We start from the raw sequence: 15,148 nt of genomic DNA on the forward strand, positions 1-15,148 counted from the left end.
TCAGGGTCTCTTGAGATTATATATGGATTTTAGGATGAGATTACTTATTTTGGGGGAAAAAAAAGAAGCTACTGGGATTTGATAGATTTGCATTGAATTTGTAGATTGCTTTGGTTAGTATTTACATCTTAACAATATTAAGTCATCCCATCCATGAACACTACATGTCTTCTTCTTTATGAAATTCTTTCAGCTGTTTGTAGTTTTAGTGTATAAGTTCTTTGTCTCCACAGTTAAGTTTATTGCTAAGCATTTTATTCTTAATTTCCTTTTCTGATTGTTTATTTTAATCTTTGTCCATTTTTAAATTGGGATATTCTTGGGTTATTGTTAGAAAAATTTTTTCAATATATTCTGGATATAATTCCCTTATCAAATATATGTATGATTTGTAAGTATTTTCTATCATTCTGTAGATTGTTCGACTTTACTAATATGAACTCTTTACATAAAATATGAAAACACTTCCCCCAAACTGTTACCTTTAAAATGATAGGGAATGCTAAGATATTTTATAAGAATACACTTTATTAAAATATTAGACTTCTTAACCATTTTTCTATTTTTAAAATATGGTAGTACATTATATAGAACAATATTCAGTCATGAAGTGTGTTTATAGATCCCATATAATATCCTGGAAAACATGGTGTATTAGGTGAAAGGTGTATAACATAAGCAGCTATATTATATAAATAAAATTATGTTTAAAAAATATCAAATTTATGCATAGGAAAATGATTAGAAAGAAATACACCAACATGTTTATAGTGGTCATATAATGACTAGGACAATCAGTCTCTTGTTTTCTTTATGTCTGCGTTTTTTAGATTTTATTTAAGCATTTTTTTACTTCAAATTTTTTAAAAGAATGTAGTAAATTTTTTGGTCCAAAGGAAAAAATGAATCTCATGGGAAAACATAACATGTAATGACATAGGATATCACTTCATATGTATCATTGCACCACCAACCTAGAAGTAAGACTAGCACTATATTTCATCCTGTATTAGTGCAGAACTAAAGAGCAGAAGGAGCTGGTAGTAACAGCTCAGTAAAATTAAGCATCAGATCTCTAATATTCTCCTGCAAATCACCTGCATTCTTCTCCATTTCTACTATCCTGTTAAGTTATATAACTGAACTGAACCACTGCTACTGGACTTGTACACATTACCAATTAGTTTGAAATTCCTAGGACAGTTAACCACTTAGGGTAAATATGAGTTATGTATTTTATTCTCCATTGTTGAATATTGACTTTAAGAGATGTTTGCTTCATTATAAACTATTCCTTTAATAGTTGTGTAGTTTATTAGTCTACATCACTTTAGAAAATAATGTTCTATTTCTTATAAACATATAAATTCTTAAAAAATCTAGGTATGTTGGGGAAGTTATTTTCTTCTGTAAGTTTGGAGGAATAATATTAAGTGAATGTCCTATTTGCTGAAATTTATATAATGGCTTTGTTAACATACACATTTAGTTTGGTTACATGAATCAATTTGGTAAAGCAACCAGATAATTTATTTAAAAAATCAATTATAAAAGTTATCTGTGTTAATTGTGGACTGGCAATTGTTTAGGCAATCATCAACTATTATTACAATTAGTTGCATTGTAGTATTCAACTTATTGTAGTTACTTAGTATTCACTTACTGTAGACAAAACCCAAAGCGATATAAAAGTTCCTACACGTACTTTTTTCTGTTGTGGAAACTCTGTAACAATTAGTAATTTGTAAAAGAGCTATAATACAGTAGTCTTAGTTTAATAATAGCTAAAGTAATTTCTCTGCCTTTTCAGGAGTTGGTAATGCTGCTTTTAGAATATAACGCTGATACTACTGTTGTTAATGGGAGTGGACAGACACCAAAAGAAGTCACTCATGACAAAGAAATCAGAAGCATGCTTGAAGGTAAATATTATGGATCTTAACATAAATAGCACTTACTGTAATTATAGGCAAGGTCCAGAATATAAGAGGAAATGGTTTCTAAGATGACAAAGTAGATGACACTGAACATGCGCTCTAAAGATAATGTGATTTGGGAGTCATTGATTAGATACAGAATTATCTGTGTGAGAGTTTCCTCACAGCTTTTAAACTGTTACTTTGTGCAACATAATGGCAAGTTATCAAATCTCCAACAGAATTAAAAGTAGGAAACTAGAGACATGAGAGAGTAAGGGTGAGAGGCTTTAGAGGCACAGTGATGGAGGAATACAGAAGTGCAGGACAAAACTTGTAAGAGGCACAGCTATCGGGAGTCACTTGCTGTTGGGGAAGATAATGGCCGGCTCCATTATCCTCAGGACTTCATTGTGGTACAACAACAGTGAATAGTAATTTCTTGATGGATCAGCTTCATTGCTATGAACTTCAAAGATTAAATTTTACTTACGACCTAAGAATCTGTGGTAACTTAGAGGGATTTCTCTAAAATAGTTTAAACCAAAAATATTTTGATGCTTACATTGGGAGGCCTTCATGCTTTAGGATTATATTCTGAAAGGCCAGACCTTTGCTGTAATTACCTTTTGGTAGTATTTCTATGGTAGAGAAGAGAGGTTTTTCTAATTACTATTTTATTAATAAAGATTGAATTAGAATGGCAGTTTTACACATATCCTGTGTTTCTTTGGAATTCAGAGAGGAGCAAGATAATTTTGTATTTAAAGGATGTTGATTTTTTAATCTTTAGTACTTTTATCTATATAAAAACCAAGGTCTTGCTTTTTATTACTTTCCAGTTGGTCTTAAGAACTAAAATCTTTCTTTTTCTCCAATATAATGTATACTTGGCTGACATCTTTAGATCAGAGTCTGAGCTTGTTCTTGCATTTTAAATGAACCCTCTCATCTTCAGTAAACAAATCAACGCGTAACATATTCTATAAGGCTGTGTGTTATGTGAATTTGGGGAGAATGAACATATTAGAAGTGATCCCTGCCCTTTAATATATTGTAATTCGGATGATGAGGTACTTTGATCTTGTTCTGTCATTTTAATTGTAACAAGATAAGAACACAACTGAAGTACTCCCCCAACAGACTAGAAAGTTAGGTTAGCCTGACAAGTCGACACTTAATGTGGCCAGTTGTAAAGACATACTCTAACCCAAGCCACACCCCAACACAAATTGCATTAAAGATGAGGGCTTAGTTGACTTTACAGCACTATGATTTATCACATGATATGGTCCTAGCCAGGAAAATAGAAGTAGAAACTTAATTGTGTGATTATGCTTTGAGATCACCTTAGCCTGGATAGCATGTCAGACTGCAGGGAGAACATCCATAGCCCACCAAGACCACAGGTGCACCAGAAACTGTATCATAGGGTAATGAATGTAGAGACAGGAAATGTTTCATCCCAGAAAGACATCAGTAGACACAACAAAATCATACTCAGGTATCTGAGGAGCTATTGAAGGAGGGAAAATCTTCTTTGTGTCAGACCAGGGCCAGTCGATGTCCCAGTGGAGGGAGTGCCAGGGAGTTCTCTTTGGGTCGAATTATTGTAATAATGGCTTTGGTCATCTTGGAAGGTTTAGTGAGTTTCCCATGATTTGAGGTATTTGGGGGAGGATAGATTACTAGTCGGGCACTGGAGAGGAATACCTCCTTTTTATCATTTGGCTTTTTATTTTGAGAAATTTTCAGCTTCTGGGAAAGTTTCAAGAATGGTACAATGAAAACTTTATATCTCCTTCACTTAACTTCACGAGTCATTAACATTTTGCCACATGTGGTTTATACTTTTATATATGAATGTCATTTTTCACTTAAAAATTTTTTTTTTGGCTGAACTGTTTGGGAGTAATTTGCAAGCATAGTGATACTTTAGCACTAAATACTTAAGCATGTGTCTCCTGAGAACAAAGATATTTTCTTACATAATATATCAATTTCAGGAAATTTCACATTACTGTAATAATAACATTGTATAATACACAGTTTATATTCACATTTTGCCAGTTGGTTTTTTTTTTATTGCATTTTTTCCCCTCAAACCAAGATCCCATCCTGAATCCCACGTTGCATTTAATTACCACATCTCTTTCGTCTTTTATCTGGAATAATTCCTTATGATATGCCTTTCATGATCTTGACCTTTTAGATGAGGATGGCAATTATAGAGTTGTTTATAGGATGCCCCTCAGTTTGGGTTTTTCTTTTTTCATATAATTATATTTAGGATGATCATTTTTGGCAGGAATAGTGTGTAGGTGAGGTTTTATCCTTTATGAGTATATCATATAGGAGGTAGATGATGTCATTTTGTTCCATTGCTGTTAATTCTGATCCTTTGGTGGTCCACTGCAAAGGTTCCTTCCCCCTTTTGTAATAACTAATCTGTGGGGAGAAAAGTTGAGACCATATAAATATCCTTTTTTAACAATAAATTCTTAATCACTGGCTTTAGCATTCGTTAATAGTTCTTGCCTGAAGTACTAATTACTGTAGAGATTGCAAAATGCTGATTTTCTGTTCTCAGTGAAGTACATTTGCCCAGTTCTTGCCTGCATTTCAAGTGCATTGTTATTTAACCTACCTGTGCTCGTATATAAGTGTCTCATCAGGATAGAGTTAACCTTCATAATCTCTGTGATCTCTACTAACTGTGGATTCTGATTGAAAAGAAAGATAGTAAAAGTTAGGCTGTAGTCATATTAAATTTAAAATTTATAGGACAAATGATTTTTTGGATGGAATATTTGCTTTAAAAACATTTATTGAGGTATAAAATACGTGGATAAAAGTTTGCATCTTTAATGTATATCTTGCTGTTTTCGCAAATGGAACACATCCATGTAAATGGCACCCACATCAAGGAACAGAACATCATCAGCACTCGAGAAGCCTCACCTCCCCAAACTGAAATATTTGTTTTTCATTGGCTGAATCAAGTCTTTTTTCAGTATCCTGAATGAACATAGAACAGGAACATATGCAGGATTTTCAACTCTAAATCTCTATATTCCTTCATTTATGAGTCTAGACAATGTAGAAGGAAACTTAGGGTACCCTTTACTTCCCTAAAGTCTAGAACCAACATTATTAAGCATAATTTGATTATTCAATAAATATTGGCCAAATATGCATTGTGTCAGGCACTGTCATAGATGTCCTAGATCCTCAGGAGAGTAAGAGCTGACTTCAAGAATGACTGAGGGAATGAATGACACTCTGAGTAATGCATGCAGTAGTAGAGGTCTGTACAAGAGGGATAAGGACATAACTGTTCTCAAAGAACTCACAGTCTAGTAGCCTTAGAACCAGTGAGGGAATATTGAAGAGCATGAATCCCAGCAAAAGAAGAAGGCATTGAGAGCCTGTGTAGAGACTGGGCCGCCTTTCTCCGAGGTAGAGAGATAGACTGAGTGTGAAAATAAAAACGTGAGAGTAGAAGATGATGGTATGTAGTAATATTAGTCATTTCTTAAGACAAAGCTAAACTTCGTCAGCTGTTTCTGTATTCAAAAGATATATTCCTTGTAGTTGAAATGTGATGGCATGCATTGTTTCTGGAACAACAGTGCATAATAATTACTAACTATTTAATAAATGCCTTCTACTTGGCTATGACTTTGGTTAAGTTCCTTAACTACTTGGTGTCTCAGTTTCTTATAAAATCGGGATAATAGGAGCACTTACTTCATAGGGTAGTTATGAGGATTTAATACTTTTAAAATGCTTTAAATAGCACTTGGCACGTAGTATGTGCTATAGCATTTGTTAAAGAGATATATATTCTTACGTGGAAGTATATAAGTATATGTAAATCTAAATACATTTATATGGTTTGTACATCTGTCTACCAATGCTATTTCTTATTACTTTTAACACTCTAAGGTCCTGGAAGGTATGAATCTCTCTCCCCACTTATCTGCCTTCTGTCCTCACTTATCTACCTTTCCAAGGCAAGTATGTGATGGTATTTCAGCATAGAAAAGTAATTCATAATTACTTGTGATGGGTATGTTAACAATATACTTAAATTGAAAGCATGAATTCATCTAAACCTGAAATAAGTTGAAATCTGTAATCTAAAATGTAAGGCAATGAGAATAACAATAGTCTAACTATATTTGAATTACAATTCAAAACCTGTGGCTTTCCTCACCATGATCACCTTATTCGTTATACACCTTTGTAATGAATTTGCTAATAGGATCCTGACCAGAAATAGAGTAACATATATGTGTTTTCCTTTTGCAGCTGTAGAAAGGACTCAACAAAGAAAGCTTGAAGAATTACTTTTAGCAGCAGCAAGGGAAGGCAAAACAGCAGAACTTACAGCTCTGGTAAAAAAAAAAAAAAATGACTTCTTTACACTTTAGGAAAATTTTTGCTTAATGTTAACTTTATAATTTAGTAGAATTGTGGTACAAAAATACTTGAGATCATAATTATAGAAGAAAAGTCTTTAAATATCTAAAAACACTTAGCATGGTATTAGTTTATACAGGCTACATTTTAAATGATGATGTTTTTCTCTGACTTTCTGATTTACATCTCCACCCCCTACTGAAAACGTGATGGATTAAGAATCTGATTTTTCAAGGCACATACTTAATATAAGGAAAACTGAAAGTATAAAATCAAAGTATAATGTATCGGATCCTATAAAGGAATAAGGTTCTCTAATTTTGATGTACAATAACTTCTGAAAGGTATCTGTGCTTCTAGAAAGTAACATACAGAGAAGAGACAGTATTTTGGAATATTTATATCATGTTAGAACAGACTGAAAGCTTTACTCATTTATTTTCTTAGGAGACCTACTTTCTAGTTTCCATTTTCTGCATGGTCTCATTAAACATGAGACTCTAAATTTGTTCTAAATTCACAACAAGCTTTGCCATTTGCTTTAAAGTTATTTCAGCTCATTTGAAAGGCCTCTTTGGATTCCAAATATAGTGCCTAAAACATTTTTTAACTTTGTGAAATGAAGCCTATCTAAAGAAGTTTTTAAAGCAATGAGTTGGGAACATGAATTCAGTTGAACTTCCAACATTTACACATTTAACATTTATGGTTTTAACTCTTTTGAGTGACTGTCTCTGGTTGACTGATTGTAATTTTACTGTCACAAGTGTGAATTGCAAGATTGGCAGGAATGAGCAATCTCAGTGAAATCTTAATGTGGGTGGAGTGGGTGGGGGGCACTGGTGTGTTGTGTGGTGTCTGTTGTCAGTGGAGTGTGGAACCTGAGATTTTATGGCATCTCGAGGAAAAGCACGGGAAGTAACATGGGTTGACTGGTTTAGTGAGCAAGAAGCCACTACCAGTCCAGATGTCAAGGGGCCCAGCCGTATGTCGGGCTCTGTAGTATGAGGGTTTACCTGAATATTGTTATACCTTCATGTGTTTTATGGGAGAAAGTCTAACTTTTATATATAATTCTGCATTGCATTTCTTGTTAGCTCAACAAGCCCAATCCTCCTGATGTTAACTGTTCGGATCAGTTAGGAAATACACCCTTGCATTGTGCAGCTTACCGGGCTCATAAGCAATGTGCCTTAAAGCTTCTGAAAAGTGGAGCAGACCCTAATCTGAAGAACAAAAATGGTAAGAATGTTGGTGAAAGCCGTTGTTGGTCATTCTGAAGTTATAAAAAGAAGTCAGTGCCATATAAAATTAAGTGTTTTATTTTACTATCCAACTTTTGTTAAACTGTATGGTTCTTACTTAATTTTGAAGTCAAGGCATTAATAAACTTATTAATTTACTTCCCAGTTAAAACCTAAATGTTTAATGCTGCCTCCTCCATAGGAGGCCGTAATGATGACTAAGCTTTCTACCCTCAAGGGAAAGAAAAGTACAATTGGTTCTCATTATTTGCATTACTTATGTTCTATAAAGTTGTCATGAACACTGAATTAGTGAATATTGATCCCTTGTTCCTAGGAGAAGTACAGAGTTAGGTTCCTGCAAGTCCCTGGATACAATATTTTTGCCTAGTGATCATTACATAACCTCATTTTATGTGCGTTTCTGTTTACACACCTTATTTAATGTATATTATTGATTCATTAATGCTGAGCTCACTGCCAACAGCTCTATAACTTATGTCTGAACAAAGCTTATGTAACAGATATTCTCTGTATGACACATCATAGCCTTCTTGTGCTTACGAACTAGACAACACTTCACAGTATGCTTGGCAGCTAGTTTCAACAGCAAAATTATAAATAAAAAGCCAGAAATGTGAAAAATGTGTCACTAGATAGACTGTGATGAGGACATTTGTTTACAGTATGAGAGCTGAAACAAGAAGGTAGAGATCACCTTGTTCTGCCTCAGCCAGGAATGTGTACACCAGAAGACTCAAATGTTTCTCCACTTTGGGCATGCCTGGGAATGACTGAGAAATTTCCATGAGTATTGATTTTGGAGTTATAAATAAATTTCAGCAATAGGTGAATTTGCAAATATGGAATCTATAGATAATGACTGTCAACTGTACATGCATGATAGTATCAAAGACGGAATTAAATAATCAGAAGAGAAGCTGCAGAAGGGGTCTTGCATATCCAAAGGGGAATGTCCCATTAGGGTCTTCACACATCACTTTTTAGGATACTTCCCTCTGCCTGTCACCAACCTGGATTAGGACTTGTCAGTAGTCCTAAAGGACCTTGTGTTCATCTCTATAGTAGCCTAAATCATACTCCATGGTAACTGTTGGCTTATGTAGCTGTCTCCGATGAGACTGAACTCTTAAGGGCAGAGCTAATATTTCACTGTCTAGTTTACCCAGCGCCTAGAGTAATGTATATAGTATGTGACATCTACATGTTGCATGTTTATCGAAGGTTTGAGTAATTAGAAATACCTTCATGAAGAAATAGATATTTGATATAGACCCCGAAGTCCTAGTAGGACTTAAAAAAATCATCTCTAAATACTTCAGTTGATATCTTTAACAAAGCCCTCTCCCAATATGTTTTCTCTTTAATAATATAAACAATACCATTATTATCTAGTAAGACTGATCAACAGAAATTTGAGAAAGGGCATTCCAAGCAGAGGGAAGATGATGAGCAAAGGCAGTAAGATGAAAAATGTAAGTCGATTTTAGGTGACAGCCCCAGCTTTGCGCATCCAAGTATGTGAATGGAATAATATTAGGTAATCCTATAAATGCAGATTAGGCTTGTATAGTGGAAAGCCTTGAAATGCCAGACTGTTTACCCCTTAATTTGCAAAGTCGGGATACCATGAAGAAGAAATAGGCGAGTAGTGGAGGGATGAGGTGCTTTAAAAAGGTTAATATGGTTAAGTATCTAACATAGGTTGTGACAGGCCCATGACTTTAGGGAGGGATTGGTAGGACCACTGAAGTGGTTTTAGATGAGAAGTAATTAGTACTTGAATTGTACTGACATCAGTGGGAGTAGAAAGAAGAAAGAAAATTAATGATAGAATCTCTTCCTTTGACTGGCCCTTATGCTCTAGACTGGCACTACCCAGTAGATATATAATGAGCCACACATGTAATTTCGAGTTTTCTAGTAGCCACATTCACAAAAGAAAAAGAAACAGATGAAATGAATCTTAATAATGAATTTTATTTAAATATATCGAAAATACCATGTCAACTCATAATCAATAAAAAGTACTATCAAGGAGATTTTACATTCCTTTTTCGTGCTGTCTTTGAAATCTGGTGTGTATTTTACACTTAACAGCACATCTCAGTTTGGACTAGCTACATTTCAAGTACTGAATAGTATGATTAGTGTCACCGTATTGGACAGTGCAGCTCTAGACATACCAACTATTTGAGGCTCTCTGGTTAACCATGCAGCCCTCACCCTGCATATGCTCTTCTCTCTGTCTGACCTGGTATACCCTAGTCTCACTTCAGGAGTTAGCTCAAACTCTTACCTAGAGATTCTTTTCCTTTATCTCTTAGATATATGGAATGAAGGAAGAGAAATTGAGGGATGGAGAAGAGGAAGCACTCAGGAGACATGAGGGAAATACTAGGTCCATGGAAGCCAAAGGAAGAGATAAAATACAGAGTAAGGAGTAGGACGTTTTCATTATAATGTGCAACTTAGACTGAGGAAGATAAACATTAAGAAAAGGCTATGGAAACCAGTCACACAGTGCTAAGTGGTCCTTTCTGAAAGCAATTTTCATTGGGCAGTTGAGCAAAAGCTAGGTTAGGGGTTAAGGATTGAGTAGGAAAGGAAAAAACTGAGGCAGTATTACTTACCTTCTACTTTGTCATATTTAAGGGCAGAAAGACTGGCTCCTTGGCCAAGTAGAAGATGTTTTAGGGAAAGAGAAATTTCAGCATGTTTAGGATAAAGAAGACCAAGACAATAGATAAAGAGCTCGATGATTTTATTGTGACAAAAATATAATTTTTGAAAAGGTAATGCTTTGGTAACAGCAGAAAAAAGAAACATATTTGATAAAAGATGCTTAATTTTTTATGGGAGCAATTATAAATATAACTGAAAGACAAAAAAGTCCTAAAAAATGGAGAGATCAACTATGGTTTTGGTGGGGAAAACTCAGCACTGAAAAGCTAATAGTTCTCCCCAAATTAATTTATAAATTCAAAGCAATTTCACCTAGAATCCTCAAAGGGTTTTCACAGAACTTGACTAGCTGATTGTACATTTATACAGAAAAGCCCGGGGCAGAGAATTTTAAAGGGGAAGAGAAGCAGCGGGGCTTGTTCTGCTGCATAAAAAGACTAATTATGAGTTTATAGTAAGTAAAACACATATTCAGCAAATATTTATTGAGTGTTTATGTGCCTGATACCATTCTTGGATGTGAATCTAGATCAGCGAAGAACAAAACCGAAAACAGGCAAAGTCGCACTTTCATGGAGCTTACATCTTAATAGGGGAGGGCCAGTAAAAAGCAAATATTTAATATGTCAGATGTGATAATTGCTATGAGAGAGGAAAAGGGGATCGATCAGGAGTGTGATGGGTGTATAGAAGATTGCTACTTTGTAAAGGGTGACAAGAAGCTCTCTGGTACACTATTTAAGACTCGAAGTGGGGGAGCAAGGCGTGCCAATATGTGGGAGATGAGCATGGTTCCAGACAGAGGAAACAGGTTGGAGTGTACGTGTGTCAGAAAAAGCAAGGAGGCTGGTCTGTCCAGAGCAGAGTGAGAGATGGGAAATGGAGGTGGAGATTAGAGAAGCGATGGGAACTGAATCATGAAAGACTTTGTGGGCTGTTGTAAGAATTTTGGCTTTGACTCAGTGTTAGATGGGAAGATGTGGCAGGGTTTAGAGTGGAGCAGTGATATGATCTGACTTCTGTTATAAAAAGTGATCACTCTGGTTATTGTGAGGAGAATAGATTCTAGAAGGCAAGGTGGAAAAATGGATAGCAGTTAAGAGACTATTGGAATAATCAGGGTGAGAGATGATGTTGACTTGGATCAGGATAGTGGCAAAGTCCCTGTACATGAGAGAAAGTTTTTATTGGTGTTCAAATATATTTTTACCCTGTAGTTTATATAAGTAACCAAAGTTGAATATTCCTGTTAAAGTGTCCTTGAAAAAAAGTCAAGATGGCACCTTTTGAAAAAGTATGTATATATTTTAAATCATAAAAGTAATATCTGCATTATAGAAAGTTTTAAAAATAGAGGAAAAACACAGATTACCAAAATACAACGTCTGTTACTTTGGCATATTGTATATCCTAATCTATCTTCATACCTATTTTAGAGCATTTTAAAATTGCAAAACTAATGCTTATTTATGCTTGAAGTGAGGAAAATAAAGACACCAAAAAAGTGTGATCACCTATAGTACAAACATTCAAAGAGTAAGTTTTTAGTTGTTAACATTTTATGGTAGACTAGCTTTTTAAAAATGGATTGTTCTCAGAGCATTCTTTGTTAAGTTTCTCACTTTTTTATTGACATATGATATGTTAATTTGAGGTGTATAACATAATGATTTGGTATTTGTATATATTGCAAAATGATCACCATTTTGATCACCATTGCAACAATGAGTCATGGTTAATATCCATCACCATACAGTAATAAATTTTTTTTGCGATGAGAACTTTTAAGATTTACTCTTAGCAATTTTCAAATATGCAGTATAGTATTATTAATTATAGTCCTCATACTGTACACTACATTCCTATGACCTATTTATTTTATAACTGGAAGTTTGTACCTTTTGATCCTCTTCACCCATTTTGCCTAACCCCCCACCTCTTGCCTCTGGCAACCACTAATCTGTTCTTTGTTAGATTTTTTTTTTTTAAGTTTTAAGTAACAGATACCAACTCGAGTATAAGCAAAAAAAGGCCATGTATTATTAATATAAGAATACAGAGGTATCTCATGGTATTCCAAAGCAGGAAATGCTGTTAGGCATCAGAAGGGATGGAATCAGGAACCAGGAAGCTGTCAGGAACCAGGAAGCTGTTAGGAACCAAGAATGCTGCCACTTACTGTATGTGTGTCTTTCTCTCATTGCACAGTCTCTCATTTCAATCTCTTAGCAGATCAGCTTTTTTTGTTTTTGTTTTTTAGCGTACATGATGGAAGATGGTTGCCCTGTTCCTCTATGGACCAGGATCTCCTACCCTCAATTCAAAATTTCAATGGGAAATAATCTGATGGTACCCACTTGTGTTAGATGTCTGTCTCTGGAACTGTCAGGCCAGATAGTGGGGACAGGGCCATATGATACAAACGTGGCTACTAGGGCCATTCCTTGGTGGGTATGGGAATGGCAGTACTCAGAGAATGGTGAAAGGGTTGGTATGGCAAACACCTCAAAGTGTCTGCTACTACTTTTAGTTTATGTCTTGTAAGTAGAATTGACATATTAAAATCCTGCTTTTTATGAAGCATTGACAGTTTTTCCATATTGTCCCTGGAAGCTTTCATGGCTCACCTTCTGGATAGTAGTATTTTACATAGATATAATATTTTTCCCCCAAAACTCCAGTGATAGGGACAACAATTATTTCTGTATTTTTTCTATGATTGAATTTTCTTAGTCTTTTTTTTTTTAAACAAGGATGTTTAAAATTTTTAATTAAATTTGTCCTCTTTGATTTCTTCAAACACTTCTTAGAGATTTGGTAAATATGTATTTGATTCTGTTTTTTTCCTAATTTTTCTTAATCACATTTCATTTATTTGTCAAATTCTGAGACTTGTATGCCAAGAACTGTTATATGCGCTGGATGTCCAGTAGTGAAGAAAACCTAACAGTCCCGTGCTCTTGGAGCTTATATTCTGATGGGAGGAGATAAACAAAACATAAATGCATGTGTAACATCAGGCTATAAGGTACAGAAAAATACAATAGGATGAAGGGGATAGGGAGTGATGGCAGCGGGAAGCTACTGTTCTGGGTGGGAAGGCCTCTCTGAAGTGACAGAGGGAAGTGCTGAATTGAGTAAAGAAGTGGCCCTGAGGATACTTGGCCGAAGAGCATTGAAAGCAAAGGACAAGCTAGTGCGAAAGCTCTGGGTTAGGCAAGCACTTGGAATATTTGAAGAAGAAAGCTGCTAGGGTGCCCAGAGCAGGGCAGGTGGAGGAGCTAAGTAACTTCAGAAAAGTAGCTAGAGGCCCAGCCCTGTTTGTGGGTGTGGTTGGAGGGTTCGAACAGGAAAAGATGTGACAGTGTATGTTAGGATGTGAGACATTTGCTAATCATTTGTCTTTACACTTATCCTTTATCAAGCAATCTTTCCCCTTCCGTTGTTTTGTTATGCCCTGCTCATACATTTGAAGAATTTTCTTTTTTGTGTTTTCTGATCTTTTGCATTGCCTCATCTTTTTTTTTTCTTTTGCCAATATTGCACTTTTAATGATTATTTTTGTAAAGTGTTAATGTCTGATAAGGTTTCCCCTTACCACTCTTCTTTTTTGAGGATATTTTGGACCTTTTTATCTGTTTATTCTTCCAGATGGCATCTAAAATAACTTTTGTACATTCTTAGTAAAAACACTGTTGGTATTTAATTGGAGTTGCATTCTATGTAAATTAATTTGAGGATTGTTGATAGTTTTATTTAGTTTTCTCATGAAAGAACAAATTTATATTATGCAAAGTATTGGCTCATTCTTGTTTTTTATTTTGTTGTGGTCGATAGGAGATATAGTGCAATTTTGAAATGACTAGTTATGGTGCCCATCCGGGTAGGGAGGCTATTTCATTCAGTTCAAAAGCATTTTGTTGAATTTTTACTGTGTGACAGGCACTTTTGGCATTGAATTCAGAAATGAGGGCTCTTTACTGGGAATTCAGCTAGTTGGCAGGAGTTCAGAATTTATTTTTGGTATTAGGGCAGAATTCTATGAAAGAAATCATATTGTCATCCTCTCTGCTTAAAGGAATAATTTCTCAAATGCTCTATAGATAGAATGAAAATAACAGAGTTGGCAGGCCTTTTTATAAGACATCTTCCTATGTCCTAGTAGAAAAACCTAAAATGATTATTAATTTCTCAGTTAACATTTTTAAAAGGTTTTTCTCCACTAAATAAAAAATAGCCTTAGTTTCACCCATCAGCAATTCTGCAAATCTGCTTCTGAAATCTCAAACCCATGAATTTGTCTCCATATTCTCTACTGTGTCCATTTTACTGACTGTCTAGTACAAGCCACCAGTATCTGCCACCTAGACAGTTACTATTGCTTTATGACTAACCGTTGCTTTTCTCTTGCCCACTTTTACAAGCCATTTTCTACACAGTAGCCACAGTGATCTTTTTAAAAAAGAATTTAGAAATTATCCAAGCTTAAAAAAACAGAATCGTATAATTGATGTACTCATCACCCTCTTTCAGGAATTATCAGTAATGATCACTATCTGAATAACATGTTATTTCATCTATAAATACTTTCTTATATTTATAAAGATAAGCATTCCTTTAAGAAAACCATAACCACATGTGATAATTGCAGAACTCTGAATATATATTTAAAAGCAGGAGTGCCCCCCAAACCCCAGGCTGTGGGCTAATACCGGTCTGCGGCCTGTTAGGCACTGGCCTAGAGCAAGAGGTGAGCGGCGGGCAAGCAAGCATAGTTCCATCTGTATTTGTAGCTGCTCCCCAGCGCTAGCATCACCACCTCAGCTCTACCTCAGATCATCAGGCTTTAGATTCTCA

General features: G+C 35.1%; 1 protein-coding gene across 8 annotated transcripts in view; it reads left to right on the forward strand.

Annotated features, from left to right (window-relative positions):
* OSBPL1A (oxysterol binding protein like 1A) overlaps positions 1-15,148 on the forward strand; it is a 190,580-nt gene that overhangs the window by 43,844 nt on the left and 131,588 nt on the right. For all 8 annotated transcript variants that reach the window (XM_039844181.1, XM_039844190.1, XM_039844198.1 and 5 more), the window contains 3 exons: positions 1,811-1,922; positions 6,231-6,316; positions 7,439-7,583. In XM_039844181.1, coding sequence (XP_039700115.1) covers positions 1,811-1,922; positions 6,231-6,316; positions 7,439-7,583 — 343 coding nt within the window. The remainder of the gene's footprint in view (positions 1-1,810; positions 1,923-6,230; positions 6,317-7,438; positions 7,584-15,148) is intronic.

Source organism: Pteropus medius, unplaced genomic scaffold (assembly GCF_902729225.1).
Source record: "Pteropus medius unplaced genomic scaffold, Ma_sr-lr_union100, whole genome shotgun sequence".
Lineage (NCBI taxonomy): Eukaryota > Metazoa > Chordata > Mammalia > Chiroptera > Pteropodidae > Pteropus > Pteropus medius.